This window comes from Sciurus vulgaris (assembly GCF_902686455.1).
Source record: "Sciurus vulgaris genome assembly, chromosome: 12".
In the NCBI taxonomy this organism is placed as follows: Eukaryota; Metazoa; Chordata; class Mammalia; order Rodentia; family Sciuridae; genus Sciurus; species Sciurus vulgaris.
Window position 1 is genome coordinate 45,002,338 of NC_136473.1, and position 18,534 is coordinate 45,020,871.

At 32.8% G+C, this 18,534-nt stretch overlaps 1 protein-coding gene across 10 annotated transcripts in view; it reads right to left on the reverse strand.

Moving 5' to 3' along the window:
• Positions 1-2,172: 2,172 nt before the first annotated feature.
• WAC (WW domain containing adaptor with coiled-coil) overlaps positions 2,173-18,534 on the reverse strand; it is a 69,268-nt gene continuing 52,906 nt past the window's right edge. For 8 of the 10 annotated variants that reach the window (XM_079106909.1, XM_079106916.1, XM_079106913.1 and 5 more), the window contains 7 exons: positions 12,352-12,597; positions 10,765-10,887; positions 9,722-9,870; positions 7,793-7,911; positions 5,942-6,128; positions 5,013-5,140; positions 2,173-2,662 (listed from right to left, as the gene is read on the reverse strand). In XM_079106909.1, coding sequence (XP_078963035.1) covers positions 2,593-2,662; positions 5,013-5,140; positions 5,942-6,128; positions 7,793-7,911; positions 9,722-9,870; positions 10,765-10,887; positions 12,352-12,597 — 1,022 coding nt within the window. In that variant the 3' untranslated portion in view covers positions 2,173-2,592. Of the gene's footprint in view, positions 2,663-5,012; positions 5,141-5,941; positions 6,129-6,193; positions 6,946-7,792; positions 7,912-9,721; positions 9,871-10,764; positions 10,888-12,351; positions 12,598-18,534 lie in introns of those variants that run through there. The other 2 variants (XM_079106907.1, XM_079106912.1) reach the window with 2 other exon arrangements.

Consider the following 18,534-nt stretch of genomic DNA (forward strand, 5'->3'; position numbering starts at 1 on the left):
GTTAGGTTAAAGAAAAATGGTGGAAGTTGGTTCTTCGGGGGAAAGACTAACAGGCCCACCATCACAAAATACAATTGCAGTCCTTAAGGTTTGAATATTGACTACTTGTCTTTTAATAGTGTGGGGGCGGGGGAACCCCTCTAAGGTTACCTAGAGCTATTCAGTATTCTTATTTTCATATTATCCAATCCCAAGGAAGGTATGAGCTCAAATCCATGACAACCAACCAACTAGATATTGAATATTCCAGAGTATTGTGCCTATTCTAGTGGATATTTCCTAGTTACCTCAAGTAGGTTAGGAGCTGGACATCATGTCTGTATTAAAGTGCAATATTTAAAATAATTTACTACAGCATCTTAAGTGGATCAAATATTATAAAAATATTTCCACAAGAAAAATTTTGTTTAAAAGTTTACCACTAAGAAATTTCAAATTAGGCATCTTGTCCTGAATATGTGACTAAGGATGTAAGCAACTTTTAGAACAAAGGGACAGATTGACAAATTATTTGAAAACCAAATTCAAATTCACCTAAACCAGGAGTCAAGTTGCCATCTGATCAGGAAACATTTGCCTATTACATTACACATTGCTTACTTTTTTTCCCCCCAAGAAAAGATACAGTAAGTGTTCTAGCTTAACACAACTCTTCAGGGTTTCATTTACATGCACTAATGAAGTTCAGCAAATGGTAACAATCTCACAGATATGAACATTTCATGACAATATGATTCATGACATTTATCTTTTCTTACATTTAAAAGTATTGTTACAAGAAAAAAAAAAATCAGCTTCCAGTATAAGATTTTAATTCCTCTCAATAACACTGGAACATTTTTGTGTATTTCAGAAAATAAACAATACTATGGCTTACATTTTACTTTTATATTTAATGAAAAATTTGAATGTTCATTTCTATAGTCTAAATATGATTAAAGCACAAGAGCAATTTTGAAAATTTAGTATCTCAGTAATAACATTGATGTTGATGTAAAACATCAAAAATAAGCCCTTGGTGCTGGCAGTTCTGGAAGCACATATCTGCCTCAACAACAAAAACCCTCTAAGATGTTAAAAATTTTTAAGTTGAAAGGATTTTCTGCATACAGAAACTCTTGTCACTTGATACAATACTGGCAGTGTCATGCTAAGGCCATGTGACTAATATTTTTAGCAAGAAAAAAAAGCCAAGGTAATTTTATAGTAGCAATAGTTTCTTTTTTTATTTTAATATACTTTAGGAAACAATATACAAAGCTGAGCTTTCCCACCATTTCCAGATAACAGCAGGAAGCTCCAATTACACAAATTTAGCGTTTTGTGATGGCTAAGAACAGCAGTCAGCACCAGACTTGAACAGTTAGCTACAACACAAACATCCTTCAAAATGAAATGTCATAATAGCAAGACAGGTAAACTAGGGTTTAACAAAAGACAACCACTGGGAAAGTGACAATCATTCTTGTTGAATTTCATATTCCATTAAATATCTTTATTCACAATTTCTGTTAATGTTTTAAACAAAACCTCCCATAAGGAATTATTTCAATTAAGTATAAATATTCAACAAGAATAGTTCTGATAAAGAATTCCCAAGTAGTTCAAATTCTAATATGCATTGACCGAAGGAAAAGAAAAATAACAATTTTTTGTTTGTTTCAACATGTTTATTACAACAGATACAATTCACATCTGACTAGCTTTGTTTCCTCTTTCCCCTCCCACAACCATGTTCATTGGGCCATTTCTTATATTTGAGCAATCAATGTACTTTCAGCACACATGCCCAGCAGTACTTTTAAGTCCATTCTTACAGGGTGCAAAATGGATTTCAATAATTTATACAAACAAGTGGGTTATGCTCAATCACTGCAATTTTAAGCTACTGTACACAGGAATGAAAAGGTTATAGAAAAGTGCCATAGCAACAGTGCCTTAAGTAAGGAGAAAAAGAGGAGCCTTAAAAAAAATGGATAAAATCAGATCAAGGATTTCAGAGGGAAATGGAACACATGGGAAATGAAAAACATTTCTCTGCAAAACAAATGGAGAAGCACTGCTCTTGATCAGGTGCAAGTGTGGAAACAGTTGTTTCATGATATTTTGTACACTGCCCATATGGTTCAAAATCGTATCCTTAGACACAGATCGCCTGGCGCTTGCACTGAATTTTTGAAAATGCAAGATTTCTGAATGATAAATTAACCCCCCCAATTTTTTTTTTTTTTTTTTTTAAAAAAAGCTAATTTTGCAGACAGGTTTACATGTAAAAGGCTAGGTATTTAGCCACCTTAGCATTGATTAGTTTTGGATGTCTAAGCTCTGTTACACATGGCTTCCCATGGCTTCACTCTACAAAACATATTTACAACGTGAAGAATACATCTACAAGAAATCTACATTTCAAGGGTTTTACAAATCAATCTTGTATCTTTCCCCTGAATTGACTCTCACAGACCCCGTCCCCTTGTCATTTCCTTTGCCCAGCTTAACGGTCCAAAGTCTACTTAAATGCAGCTCAAAAATGTTAAGACTGGGCAACAGATTTACAGTTCCTGTACTCAAAACCATGTGCAATTATTCACATCTTCACACCATGAAGGAATTCTGATTTTTTAGCTTTTCGAGTTCCTTAATTTGTTGTCTCAAAAACAGTATCCTGAAAAATAAAAACAGATGTTAGAATTTGTGTGTACAACATGTTTAAGAAAAACTATAAAAGTATCTTATAAAATTATAATTAACACTATATAATTCAAACTTGTATTAATAAAGACAAAATAACCATTTGATTTATGATATGCATTAATGTATCAGGATGCCAAAGTTAGAATGTTTTAAAATTTTCTAACAATTTCTCAATAATTATTCTGAACATAAAGAATGATTTAAATTTTATTGTTCTATACATACACTGCATCATCACATTAAAAAAGGCAATAGATAGTAAATATGAAATAAACCTATGTTGTTTTCTAGGTCTGAGGGGCTAACCTGAAGAGCAATATTTGGTGTAGATGTAGATACATACAGAGCCAAAATAACTATGAATGACAATTGTACATTTTAAAATAGCAAAGTTAACATTTTGGTTTGGTGTGTATGTTTTCGTGTGTTTTTTTTTTTTCTTTTTAATACAAGGAAATTTCACGCAAAAAAAATTTTTACTCACTGCACTCATTTTACATGTAAATATTCCATTTATAAATTATCTTCTAAAGCAGGTCGTCCTCTATACTGAAGAATATTGAATAGTTTTTTTTAAACTATCCTAAGTATTATACATAGTAATGATTAATAAAAGTTTAAAGTATAAAAGTAAAACTAAAATAGCTAGCAGAGAGGATTTTGAACGTTCCCTACACAAAGAAAAAGAAATGTTTGTGGTCAATTACCTTACTCTGATCATTATATACTGTATATGTATATTAAAATGTAACACTATGCCCCATGAATATATATATATACTGAAAAAAGAAAAAAAGGGCTGCAGGCATAGTTCAGGGTTGAGTGGGAACAACCCCTAGTAGCAAAACCCCACCTCGATTTTGTTCTTTAAATGGAACCAAATCAAATTCCTACTGATGTGTTGTGTACTTAAAATAAAAGATAAACAAATTCCACAAACCCACCAGTTAACTAGATTCCCATAGACTTCATTAAATCTTTCCTCTTCTGTGAACTCTGATATTTACTGCCTGTACAACTGGACATTAAGCAAAATCCTACACTGGCATATCTGGCCTTGTACACATGTAATTTTCTACAAGTCAAATAGTCCATCTAGCAAGCCAAAATGAGGTTTTTGTGTATGTTAGAACTACTTCCAGAGCAAACACTAAAGTGAAAGGATCCCAGCTAATATTCAGAAAGTATCTTGATATTTTAGTAACTGAAAAGGATAAAAACTCAATCTTCCAAGTTTACTATAAATTTCAATTTGATGTTTTCAAAATATTTATAGTTTTACAACAAGATTAACTCTTCCCTCTGATCTAGTGACTTATATAGACAGGATGTAAAACCTGAAAACTTGTCCTCAATTTTTAAACAAGGCATCTAAAAACGTACTTCTTTCTGAAATTTCCAAGGGATATATATAGGTGATGCAAGGATAATATAAATAGTAATAAGGAATTTCAAATGAAACAAATATCCTCAGCAGAATAATGGTAACCTAAAATCAAGTAGGGACATTTATAATTAGCTGCTTTCAACATTTCATTTGTTAAATAATGTAAAGGAGAAAAAAGCCTAATAAAGCATTTATCATGGGTTAAGAGAAATAAAATCAAGATGCCTTATCGTTCATTAGGATTATTATTTTCTTTCTGTGGTTTCAGTTACTTGCAGTCCAAAAATATTAAATGAAAAATTTCAGAAATAATTGTTATTTTTAAATTGTGCCTTGTTCCGAGTGGCATTATGATTTCTCTCACTGTCCATTCCATCCTACCCAGGATGTGAATCATCCCTTTGTCCAGTATAAACTTGCTGTACATGCTACCTGCTCGTTAATCATTTAGCTGCTGTCCTGGTCATCAGATTGACCTTTGTAGCATTCACAATGCTTGTGTGTTCAAGTAATTCTTATTTCATTAAATAATGGCCCCAAAGTACAAGAGCATCAATGCTGGCAGTTCCAATATACCAAAAAGAAGCCATAAAGCGCTTTCTTAAGTGAAAGAGTAAAAATTCTCAACCTAATAGGGAAAGAAAAAAATTGTATGCTGAGGTTGCAAAGATCTGTAGTAGGAGTGAATTTTTTACCTGTGAAACTGTGAAGGAAAAGACATTCATGTTAGTTTTGATATTGCACCTCAAACTGGAAGTTATGGCCATAGTGTATGATACATGCTTAGTTAGGATGGAAGAGGTATTAAATTACAGGATTTGGTATTAGGCACAATTTCAGGCATTCAGTGGAGATCCTGAAACACACTCCCAGCAGAAAAGGGGATTACCGTACAAAGTTCTAAGAAAAATATTTATCCCAGTGAAAAATTTACCTTTGCTCTCGCAAAGTTGCTTGAATTTCACATACTCGGACTAAAGATCTTAAATTTTTTAATTCAGTACAAATTTCTGACATGTGAACACTCCCCATGTTATGAGCTTCTTCACGCAATCTTGATGCCTTTAAAGAAATGAAGATTACACAAAATATAAAATATTAACATACACATAAAACATCCTTATTTTCAAGAATAACTTTAGACTAAGGTCAGAGACTAATCCATTTCTTTTCAATGCACAAAAATGCTGGCAAATATAAGGGGGAAATGATTATTCTTTTAAGAAACGTCTCTGATGGAAGTTACTTTCAATTCCTCTTCAGGTTTCTTAAGAGAATAGCATTTCCAACTTCTGGATAGTAAAGCACCAAGTTGGAAGGACTCAATTTGAGTCACTAAGTCAACCAATAAGACTGTCGATTATAAGTTCAGGTAGAGTATCAATAGAAGAATCTCATTACTGTTATTTAAGGAGAGGAAAATGGCAGTGATGGAATGTCCTAAGCTCTTTAATTTTTAAGCAAAAATGTTTCTTAACTTCTGTTAGTTTAGTGAGAACCATTCATGAAATTCATAATTCTAACAGATTCTTAAACCAGAGTGGCCAAGTGGAAAAAGAACATTGGCTTGAGCCACATAACTGACCCTGGAATAACCTATTTGGCCACAGGCATAGGGGCTTCAATGGCAAAATGGGAAAACTCTTCTACACTCTAACAAATCCTAAAACAAACAATGAAGAAAATAAATACAAGGCACTTATCAGTATAGTGTTAAACACTGAGTGCTTGATTTTGGCAGCTACAAAACTATTATTTTGTGAAACAAAATACAGCTCAAACTCAGTGGTTCAGTTTGGATTTACTACAATCAGGATTTTTTTTTTTTTGCCGATGTACTAAAATATTTACTATGAATCATACCTGCTTCTCTGCATGGTCTGCGGGCCATCCTTGAACATGTTTTATGAGATTTTCATTGAAGTGTGCTGCTAGCGTAGGTGTTAATGAACACGCAGGTCGGGCAGATGAATTCTGTGGTACAACTGCTGTATTTGATGTGTTACTACTAGAAGTATGATTTGGACCAGGTGATGGACTCCTCTGGCTACTGGAAGAAAAATTTATGTTTAAAATGTAGAATGTATAATAATTAAAAGTGGTATCATAGAAACTACCTGTTAAATATAGTCTATCAATTTAAAGATAACCATGTTCTTAAAAATACTCTGGCAATCCAAAGCATATCATGTATTCCTCAATACACTTCAGGGGGAGAAAAAAGAGCCTTTTTAAACACTAATGTCAAAATCAAATTATAGTAACTGTATTTCTCAAATTCAACAGCAGAACCTGTTTTCTCTTATACCATAAACACTACTATAATAACAAGTGGTCATATTTTAACAGCTGTAGATATAAGTCACATCTGAATACCACACCTCGTATATCTAAAGAGAGGTCTTTGTTCAATATCAGAACGAAGTTGAATCAGAGGATAATATAATGTGAAGCAAAATAAGGGCATTTTATCAGATAGCACTGAAATGAATGTAGTGGCAAAAAAAGACACAAAAAGTTACTAAGATTAGTTATCTTCTTTTAAAACTGAATGGTTTGGGCCAGGGTTTGGGGATATGGTGTGAGAACCAAAAATTTAATCACCCAAGTTGATTTCCTACCTGCTTCACCAGACTTGGCTCTGAATGAATTTCAGTTATTTCCAAAAACTAAAGCTCCCAAAGGATGAAGAGTTTTCATCACTGAGGATATTTAAAATAACACTGCAGCCTCTAAAGACAATTTAAAAGAAGAATTTCCCAAAAATGTTCTGAGCAATGGCAACATTGCTGGAGTAAGTAGACAGCATCCAAAGGTGATTATTTTGAAGGGAACAATTCTCATTTGGATGTATAAGTTCTGAAATGCTTGTTTAGAAAACAACAATAAAAACAACAGTTGAATTATTTTGCCACCTTGTAGCATGAAATAAAAGTAGGAAAAAAAAATCAATCAAATGAAAACCATTCATTCAACACGTTTAATTTAAGGCTGTATTGCTAATGAACCAAGGAAAGTGAAAATACAATACAGTGCTATATAATATGAAAAGCAATGTGTATAGGATCAGAGTTGAAGCTATTGGTAAACTCTGATGTACACTACTAGTTCAAGTTTTAGATTTTTGGCTTCATCAATACACTAAAATCACAACTGCTATGAGGAGGTTAAAAGGTGATGCAAAACCGATCAATAAAATATTATAAAAGCATCTGCCCTCTTGGTACAAGTATTCCATATTTTTAGTTCATATACTTAACTAAGCAAAATTTTAAAGAAAAAGAGCCATTATCTTCAAAATAACCCAGGCTTCACTTCTAGAGATAATTATTTTATGTAAAAAATTTGTCTTCATATTTATTTATTTATTAACTTATTTTGCAATACTGGGGATTGAACCCAAAGTTGCTCTATCAGTGAGCTATTTCCCCAGTCCTTTTCTTATTTTGAGACAGAGTCTCATTAATTGGCCAAGTTTGCCTCAAACTTGTGATCTTCCTGCCTCGGACTCACAAGTTGCTGGAATTACAGGAATGAGCCCCACTGCACCCATTGTTTCTTTGCAAATTTTATAACATAGAAAATTACACTAGGTTCTCCATGGATTCTACCAAAATTGTCATTGTGTTGTGTGTATAGATATAAAAATATTAAAATAATACAGCACACCTCATATTAAGGATAATACAGTCTAAATACACATCATCAACTTACCTGGAGCGCTGAAGACTTCGAGGAGAAACAGGTTCATGACCTGGCTGCTTGTCAGCAGTTATAGGCTGCTGTGTGGCTGATTGTGACACTGGTCCTTGCTTAACTACTGGAGTACTAACCTGAAATGTTAAAATCTGTTGAGACAGGCTTCTAGCACATAGGCGCAGAAACTAGAGGAGCACAAAAGTTCTATTGTCAATGAAATTTTCCTATTATTTCTATTAACAGAAAATATTCTTATTATTTCTATTCTCCAGTGAATAAGATAATGGTTATCTTAATTTTTGTTCCATAAGATTAATAACAGTGATATATAATTGTGTAAATTACTGGTTAGTTTCTCAAATCCAATCCACATCTTTCCCTTCAAATCTAGTTAATAATCTAAAACACTATACAATCTGGATTGTTCAGAGAGAGTAATCAGAGGGCTTGCCAAATTCACACAAGAAGATAGTCAAATTTTGAAACGCAGATCTCATATCTTCATGAAATGGCCCAAGGCCATAAAAGTATTACTAACACCAACAGAAGAAACTAGTTCTCCAACTTCTCAGTGGTTTTCATTCTAATACACTGCAATATCCCTCCTGGTTTACTATTATGTCTGCTAACAATAAAAATAAAGTCACATATAAATATCGATGCTAAAATTTCAACTACATATTGAGTATACACCACACACACACACACACACACACTCCCAAAGATATATATATATATAAATAAATATAAATAAAAATAATTCAACCTGGGGTCTCCAAGAGATGTTACCTTTTAGAGAGAAACCAAGAAGTCCATAATTGCCAATGGTGATAAATATGCTATTTATATTCAGATGTCATAGATAAAAACAAGGCAGTTTAAAAAGGAAGCCCCAAAAGTCAGTCACAAAGGTAGACAATGCAGAAGGAAAAAAAGATAGCTATCTCCTTACAGAATTTGAAATGCTCATTTTATTAGACTATAAATCCAATATTACTACTTATCTCACTTTTAGCCATGACTACACTCTTAAAATATTAAGCTCTAAGGATATTAAACTTTGCTGAAATTCATAATTTTTACCCCCTCAAAATGCAGGCAAATGGTAAGGAACTGTGTAATAAACTAACTATAACCTAGAATTTAAAAGTTCAATTAGACCCTAAAACATACATTAATCAATTGCTGAGGAAGGGAGGGGATGATGGTTACCACCATCTTCAACTACTAGAAAGAATTCCCTCCTACATTTATCAGTTAAAAAATACAAATTGTATATAGTGAACTATAAAAATATTTTACTAATGGCATGTCTAAAAAGCAAAGAATGAGTGCAACTGCCATTTACTTCATGCTGTGGTGCAAAACTTCATAGTAACATTGTAATGGTCCTATTCAGAGTCCAGAAGGAACAGAAAAGCAGTTTTCTGTGTTCTAAAGCATCATCTTTTTAAGATTTTTGCTTGGACACACACAGGCATATTGACTGCCAAAATATATTCTGTATTCAGAAAGCCCAAGATTTCAAATTCTGTCATAAAACTATCCTTTACCTGAAAATTAAATGATATAAATAGTATGATTTTCATGATGTGAAAAGTAAATATAATATACATGGTTAAGAGAAATGAATTCATTTTTAAAATGAAAAAGTCAATGAAAAACATGTTTTCTCATCTTTTAGTTTGAAACTCTACAAATACTTAGATTCAGATTCACTTAGTATACCTTCTTTATCACACTCTCCATGCCACAAATCTCAAAGTCAATAGGGAACAGAATTAGTGTATAAAATTAGCACAGATTCAAGCTCCCCTTTCTGCATCTACTATCAGTCACCTGTCATTCATTCCACTACCACCTCCTAGGCTCTTTTCCACAATACAGATTCTAAAACATTATTAATTTTCCCAAAGTAAGTAGTTTTCCTCAAAGGTGACATACCTTTGGCTGTGATGAAACTGGAGGAGTACTAATCAAAGGTTTGATAGGGACTGTGTTAGTTTGAGGTGTGCTTATTCTTGGAGACACGTAAGATCTTGGGGATGAAGCATCAGATGTTAAAGACATTGGAGACTGATTAGATGGCTGGGCTGTAAAAGTGTGAAGAAATAACGCCAAATAAGCCAAAACCTTTGTAATATACATGAAGATCTCAGTACCACTCTACATACCCCATACCTTATAGTCCCCAGAGAACATTTTTCTGAATAAGTAAAAAATGTGACATCCTTCACCAGATGCCACACTAAGTTAGCACCATTAAGCAGTAAGCACACTCAGTGTTAAGATCCATTCTCCCTTCTGAGGTTGGACCAGGACGGCTAAACCTGAACCTATTCTCACAGGGTCCCATCTTCACCATCTTTCTTTCTTTTTTTCCAACTCTTCATTCAGACCCAGGCATCATGCAGTCCCCTGCTTCATGAAGCTAGTCAGAGGGTTTCAGGTGTATTGGCATCATTATACTTCCATTCTAGTTTAGGTATTACTGTTCAGTTTATCATTTTCTGACAAAGTAATTCTTTTGCTCCTGTTTGTCTTTCTCCACTTCAATAGCATCAAATTCAAACAAGAATTGAGCATTTCTGCATCCTCTAGTCAAAAATCGGCTAACATCAAACTCAACCAAATTTCAACTTATCAAATATATGTAATGTTTCACAGAGACTGAAGATATATCAAAGTTTACTTTCAGCTTTGGAGTAAAATATCTTATTAGCAATTTAAATTCTGAATTAAATATATACTATATTACAGACCTGAAGGAAATACCTTGAAATAAATGTCAAAGCACACTTCATAAAACAAGGAAATAAAATAAAATGGTATATGCCAATGTTACAAAAACCAAAAATAAAATCACTGTTTTGTAGCACTATCTCTTCAAAAACAAAGTTAAAAAAAAAAAAAAAAAAAACTTGCCCTTAATTCCAAAACAAAACTAAGAAACAATTTTAGAAATATCTAAGAATATGAATGAATACCTTGAGTGGAGAGCTGAGCAGCTTGAGAAATCAGAGATGTTATGTTGAAAGCAGATGGTCCAGCAGTAAGAAACTTATGAATTATAGACTGCAGTGAAGCTTGTGTCACAGCTGCTGTAAGAACTAAAAACATATCATCTACTAAATTCAAATAAAAACAATGAGGCTTATGTGGCATTGGTAACAACTTGAAAATTCAAAAGAGAATGCAGAAAAAAAGCAAGTATTTCAAGTTAGAACTTTCAAAATAAAACCTGAATAACATGAATATTGTAACAGGTCTAAAGATTTTAAATGATCTAAGGCAGAGAAAAAGAAAAAGGGATTTACACTAAAGTAAACCAATGTTTTCTCTTACAGTAAAACCCCTCAATGAGTCTTTTTTGAAACACCAAAGAACATTCTGGAACTTCTGATTGTGTCAGAAGCCTATCCATATATAAGTAGAGTGTTCAGTAAATTACTTGGAATTAAATGAAAAAAATAGTTGCTGCTTCATGTGATTGCTTTATAAAAAAAGCTGACCAATGAAACTACACATCAATATCCACCAACAATCTTTTAACAATGAATATTAAAAAGCTAGTACTTAGGAATACCATGTATTTCTGCTGCTTAAGACATTTTATTATGACTTACTTTTATGCTATTGTTTCCCCAAACTATTTAAAGCTCTACTATGCCTAAGTAAAGCATTTACCTACAAAATCAAAGAACTACATAAATTATTTCAGACAATAAGAAAACCAATTCCAGCCTGAGATAGCTCTTTTTAGAATTAAACTACTCACTACTCTTAAAAATATTATGTAAAAATGTACACAAACACAAATCGATTAATCAGAAAATTATGCAATGCTCTTAGGATTTCATGTCTGAATCTGGTTTCCAAATTAAAACCATGATCACTTTTGTTCAGATTTCTTCAAGTTGATTGCCTGAACCACTTTAGTAGCATACGGAAAAGAAAACCTAGAATTAAACAATGTACTTAACCAGAGGGGCAGGGAGGGGGCGAAATTTTATTTAGTACCTCCCTCCATTCTGAGAATCTTTTACAAGCATTTTACGTAACAACCTGTATTCCTAATTGTCTAATTAGCATATTTAAATATTTCAAAGTAAGTGTTCACATATAGGTTTTTACAAAAATCCTAGAAATGCTGAGTTCTTAAACCAATTTTTAACAAATATTATTTATTTCGTTTCTATACTAAGCATATAGAAGAGCTCATCTCCAACAACAGACACCCCAGCAAAGATTTAAAAAATATACAGAAGTAGGTTAGGTATAGCTCAATGGTAGAAGGTTTGCCTAGCATGCTTGAGGCCCTGGGTTTGATTTCCAACATCACAAAAAGAATAAAGGAAAAAGAAAAAATATCTATAGAGAAGAATTACTAAATCAATTTTACTACCAATGATTTTAAACTATGGAAGACAATAAATTTTAAACTCCAAAAAAGAAGTTTAAACATGAATTTCAAAAGGAAACAAAAGACCATTCCTTAATTGGGAATTTAATTGATAATATAATTTTGCACAATGCAAATACATTTTTTAAAAACTGTTACTATAAAAATTTACCTTCATTGATTTTGGATATGTCCACATTAGAATTATTAAGCTGCAGCGTGGCTTGCAAAGCAGGAAGCAACTGTCTAAGCAGATTTGGGTCCTGAAGTAATGGAGGTATTGGTGACTGTGGAACAGGAGAAACAGGGACTGCCGAAGCAGATGTTGGAGGTGCTGATGTGGGATTCAGTCCAGAGGCAGAAGATGTGGAAGGAGTTGTGCAAGAATGTGATACCAATTTGTCTCCTGATGTAGACTCTAAATAAAAAAAAAGATAATAAAATTGAAAAAAAGTACCTGAATGTTGGAACCTGAACAAAATTCATGGAAAGCACCTCCCATTTAGTCCTCACAAGAGTACTCAGTTAATATCTGCCTGACTACAATAATGAGATGGGAAGTTTAGAAAGCTAATAAGCCATATTCATATCTGATGTGAAAAAGTACACACCATATCTACAAGTTAATGCTGCTTCAAAGTTGTATATTAACTACATAAACAGCTTCCATTAGAAAAAGAAACAATACAATACTACACATCTTGATTTACTTGTCCTATAAAATAAAGTTAAAAAAAAGTTTATGATCATAGCAATAACCTAAGATAAGGCCTTGACACATCATCAGGAAGGACACCATGGTTTTCACTGTGTTTCCCGTACTTTAGCTTAAAACTAGAAATAAACCACATGTTCACCACAAGAAAATAAGCAATTCTGGTATTTACCTGCCATGAGATTGTATTAATATAGTGACTTCAAAGCAGGATAAGAGTATAAGAAACATGAATCCTAAGGTAACAACATTCAAAATGAACTTACGACATTGATCAAAAGACTAAACATGGGCTTTTGTGAAAGCACCTTTAATTTCCAATGCATATCCACTTAAAGATTTAAGATATTTTGTATGTCATATGACTGAATTAAAAACTTCTGTTATGAAGTCATGTATATATTTCAGGATGACTGCATTTCAGTTTTGTACTGTTATCTAATAATTGTAAATCCTCATCTTTAATTCTAGAAGTGGGTATTCACCAACCTTCATGGTCCCAGAGAGGCTGGGAATTACTAGCAAGCTTACTGAATAGACAAGACTCCTTATTAGTCTATGTACACTACTATAATTGTCAAAGAAGCAGGGGCAGCAAGTCTGAAGTAAGAATCCCATAAGTCCATTTCAAGGATATGTTCATTAAAATTGCAACCAACTCAGAAGGCCTAAGATATTTTTATTTTTATAATGCAAAATACTTCAAGTCTGACACACCGTCATTTCCCACTTTGCTAGTCTGAATCAATAGACAAATATGAAGAAATTTGATTAAAATGACTGATTTTTTTTTTCCTTCAGAAAATCTGCTGTCCATCATTATATTTTAAGGGGAACAATAGTTTATATAAGCAGATTTCTCCAGATCATATTTCTTAGAAGTTTTTTTCCCCCACATACAGCTTATGGACATCTTAATTAATATTCCAAAAGAACTTCTGTCTTTTTATTTACTGCACAATTAACTTCACTTTTTGATCTGTGATCTCCTGCTTTTAATGACAGGTAGAAGCGAGTTGGAGAAGAAGTTATGAGGTATTTTCAATTGTTTTGCTGCCATCAAATTTATTCACAGACTTGGAAGTCTTAATAGAAGAGATTAAAAGTTCTTCAATGTTGCCCTAAATTTAAGTCACTCAAAGAAAACACTGCAAAATAGAATACTAATACACATCACTGTAAAGGAAGTGACAAAAACTAAACTTCTTAATTTCTAATTTTAATAGGTTTATTTCCCTTTTTAGATTTTTGCAGTTTTGTGATAGCTGGGTAGCATTAAAAACCAGTTAATTCTATTTGGACCTGTGGGCAAGTGACATCTTTAAAGGTCAGAATTTCTCTATTACAAAGTCTGACTTTTAGTATTAGGTCCCAATAGACTGCTTAACAAGAACATCATCACTTCTAAAGCTTGAAATAATACAGATATACTTGGGCTCCAACTTAGGAATAATGAACCTGGGAAGACCTACACATATGTACAACTTGTAAATGCTCTACACGTGATTTTGGCACCCACTTCCAGTAACAAAAAATAGACACAAGAACCTTGAAGATTCCTTATAACTTTAAAAACAAAGGAAATATAACCAAAACAAGATTTGAAAATAAGGGTACAACACAAAGAACTAAGCAGAGCAAAAATAAGATCAAAGACGGAAAAGTTAAAATTGTTTTCCAGAAAGGCTGTCAACATCCCATTTTTATACTGCTTTTATTAGCCCTTCCCCCAAGACACAAATGCCTTTCCAAACCATGTTATAGCTTATTCAGACATTTGAATATGTACCTCAATCTACCTGTGTTAACTGGAAACTAATAACTGAGTTTAATAATTAATAAAATGCTATTCTGAATAGTCTCCATTTTACCATTAAAATACTAACAAACGTAGAAGTTTTATTTTATATTTAAGGGGTTTCTCTTATGCCCTCGTCTTTATTCACAGTGCTCTAAAACATCTACCATAATACCAACCATCTTATACAATAATGTTCTACTCTATCAAAAAGAGCTCTATCAGGAGAGGAATTTTGTTCTGTGTATCTCACAGCTTTAGAGTAAAATGGGACTTGGCCTGAAAACAGCATCAACATATATTTGTGGAAAAGACCTCCAACTGCAATACAAGAAAACATGCACATTCTCTTCGCTTCTAGGTCAATCTTTTGAATTGGCCTCAAATTGATCATGCTGGGTGGGTTTCCAAGAATAAAGGAGTTATTGTTTATTCAATGCTATATTCACTTTCTTAGGCTTATTTTAAATACTCATAAAAATACTCAGCTCCTTTTTTCATTAATGAAGGCAACCTAGTAAGAAATCCTTAATTACTTATGCTAGTCACACAAATCTAATTTTAATTAACTGAAACCTTTTAAGATAGAATCTAATTTGTTAGGATGTAAGGCTAATATACTCAATACAGTGTCTAAAAAGAATAAATGTAGTACCTTGTAATAAAGTTATCTCAATTGGCTCTTTTGTTCTTAAAGAGTATCAGCCTCGGGGCTGGGGTTGTGGCCCAGTGGATGGAGCACTTGCCTGGCACTGTGAGGCACTGGGTTCAATCCTCAACACCACATAAAATTAAAGATATTGTGTCTGTCTACAACTAAAAATATATATTTTTTTAAAAAAACCAGCCTCTACTCTCATTTTTTCAATGTGAACTTCCCTAAGCATTTAAGAAATTGTGGCTACCTTAAAGATTCTTTGTCAAAGGAATGGCATATAGTTTAAGCTCCGGTACTTTGACCATTTGTCTATCGTCTTTTTAAGAATATCTAGATCTCTACCTTAAGCTATTTTAAACTTCAGTCACTTTCCTAACACTTCTATAACCCACAGAACTTGAATCAATTCTTTAATTGAATCATAAAAAAGAAGGCTACCCTTTTGTTTTTAAACTGTCTGCCTAAAGAGATAAAGCAACTTTCCTTCTCCTTATTCTTATAATTATGAATTTATTTGTATTTCCATTTTTCCCCAAAAGGGGGAGTAACTTAACCAAAATTAAGAGAGAAATGTTTTATCATGCAACTCTTCTAACCCATCCTTCCAAGTCACCTAGAGAACATATACTGAAGTAAAATTTTCTGGGATGGCAAACAACTCTTTTTTTGATATACACTTAGGATTTTAAAAGATACTGATAATAACATTTCTAATCAATTTCCTATGATGTTTGATGGCTGCTGTAACACTAGAAAGGGCATATGAACACATACAGCTCAAACTACAAATAATACAGATATACTTGGGCTCCAACTTAGGAATAATGAACCTAGGAAGACCTACACATATGTACAACTTGTAAATGCTCTACAGTCTGTGAATAAATTTGATGGCAGCATGTGATGGCTCTACTATATCAAAGGCAATCTTTTGCCATTTTGTAATGGTGGTACAGTCAACATGGAGTAGTTTATAAAACAGTACACAAGTATAAGAAAAAAAACCAACATGGTTCTAAGATGACAATACCTGCTAAAAATATTACTGTGACTTTCATTTTAGTTTACTTTCAATTATAAACTGCAAATATTTTAATCACATATCCTTCTAAAACTTCTATGCAGTACATGAATGTTGCTGTTTTATACAAGTTATTTTTTACAACTTGCTTTTTATTCAACTAAGAGAATTTTCACCCTACTAGTACAAAAGTATGTTTTTCCATTTTTAACAGATTTTGTTAAACGGACCTCAACACTAGCACTACTGACTTACACTCACCAACCACATTACTCCACATCCAATCGTTGTCAACCAATCTAAAAATTTTAAAATGACCTCACATCTAAAACTTAATGCTCAGTATGTACTTGCATTTTTTAGTCTGATAAAACAGACATAACATTTACCATTTTAATCATTTTAAGTGTATGATGCAGCAGCATTACATTCACATCTCTGTGCAACTGTCCCAACCTCTACATCTCTAAAATTTTTCAACTTGCAAACTACTCAAACAACAACTCATCAAACACTCCCACCAACCCCTGGAAACCACAATTCTATTTATGAACTTGCCCATTCCAGGCACCACATATATGTGAAATCATCCAATAAATGAAGTCTCTTACATGTCTTACTTCATTTAATATAATGTTCTCATGGTTCATCCTCATTCTACAGCATGTTAGAATTTTCATTCCTTTCAAAGACTGAAAATACTGCACACTATGGAAATATGCATCACATATTAATTAGTCTTTAATCTGTTAATGAATACCTATTATTTTTTCAAGTTTGTCTACAATGAATAACTGCTAGGAACAACAGAAAAAATTTGAGTCCTTGGCTTTCAATATACAGGAGATTTGCTGGACATTGCACATAAATCTATGTTTAACTTTTTAAGGAACTAACTAATCCACAGTAGCTTTATCATTTTACAATCCTACCAGCAAAGTGTCAGGATTTCAATTTCTTCACATCCTCAAAAACATGTTATTTCTTTTCTTCTTCTTTTTAAAGTCACAAGTCATCCTAATGAGAGTGAAATGTGTGGTTTAGATTTGTATTTCCCTAATGAATAATGAATTAATGTTGAGCGTCTTTACATGTGCTTACTATTACTAGCTCATCAAAATCTCCTCTGAAGAAATGTACTCTAGCCCCTTGTCCATTTTTGAACTGAATTGTTTTGTTATTGCTAAATTAGATATTCTCAATATCAATTCCTTACCACATATGGAATTTATAAATATTCTCTCTAATTCTATAGGTCTCTTGGTAGTTTCCTTTGATGCATAAAAGGTTTTAACACTAATGAAGTCCAATATCTATTTTTTCTTTCATTGCCTGAGCTTTTGGTGTCACTGACAACTCCAACATTAAAGATTTCCCCGTTTTTCTTTTAAAAGTCTTATAATTTTAGCTACTGAAATGTGATCTTTCATTCATTTTTCAAAATTAATTTTGTATATGGTTCTAAAGTAAGGTTGTCCACCTAAAGTTCCTCTTTTCTAATTGCTGGTTAATGCTCTTTGCAAGGTTTATCTATTCAACCATTTTTTTCACATTGCTTTGCATGGATTCTTAATGTATCTCATCTGCTATGTATGTTGTAAATATTTTCTCCTAACATTTTTCAATCTTGATTATAATATTTGTCACAGAAATTGTTAAATATCTCCTATGGTCAATTTATCGACTTTTTATTTTTGGTACCGGGGACTGCACTCGTGGGTACTTTACCATATTCCCAGCCCTTTGTGTTTATTTTGAGACAGGGTCTTGCCAAGTTGCTTAGGAACTCACTAAGTTGCTGAGGCTTGTCTTGAACTTGGAATTCTCCTGTCTCAGCTTCCAAGTTGCTGCAATTACTAAAAACATGCACCATCACACCCAAGTAAATTTATCAACTTCTGAAAAGGTAAAAATGCACTCTGGGTCTTAGTTTAAAAGGTCACCCTTATTCCCAAGTTATTAACACTATTTCCTAATATTCTTTTTGTCACAGTTGATTCTCCTGCTCCACTGTTCAAAAATGCCATTTTTATTGACTAAAATTACACTTATTTATTAAGACAAAATTCCTCCATTTATGTATTGTTATTCAACAAACATTTGAGTAACTATGGCCAACTTAATTTTTCACCAATATTTAGTTACTCTAATAACTTAAAAACA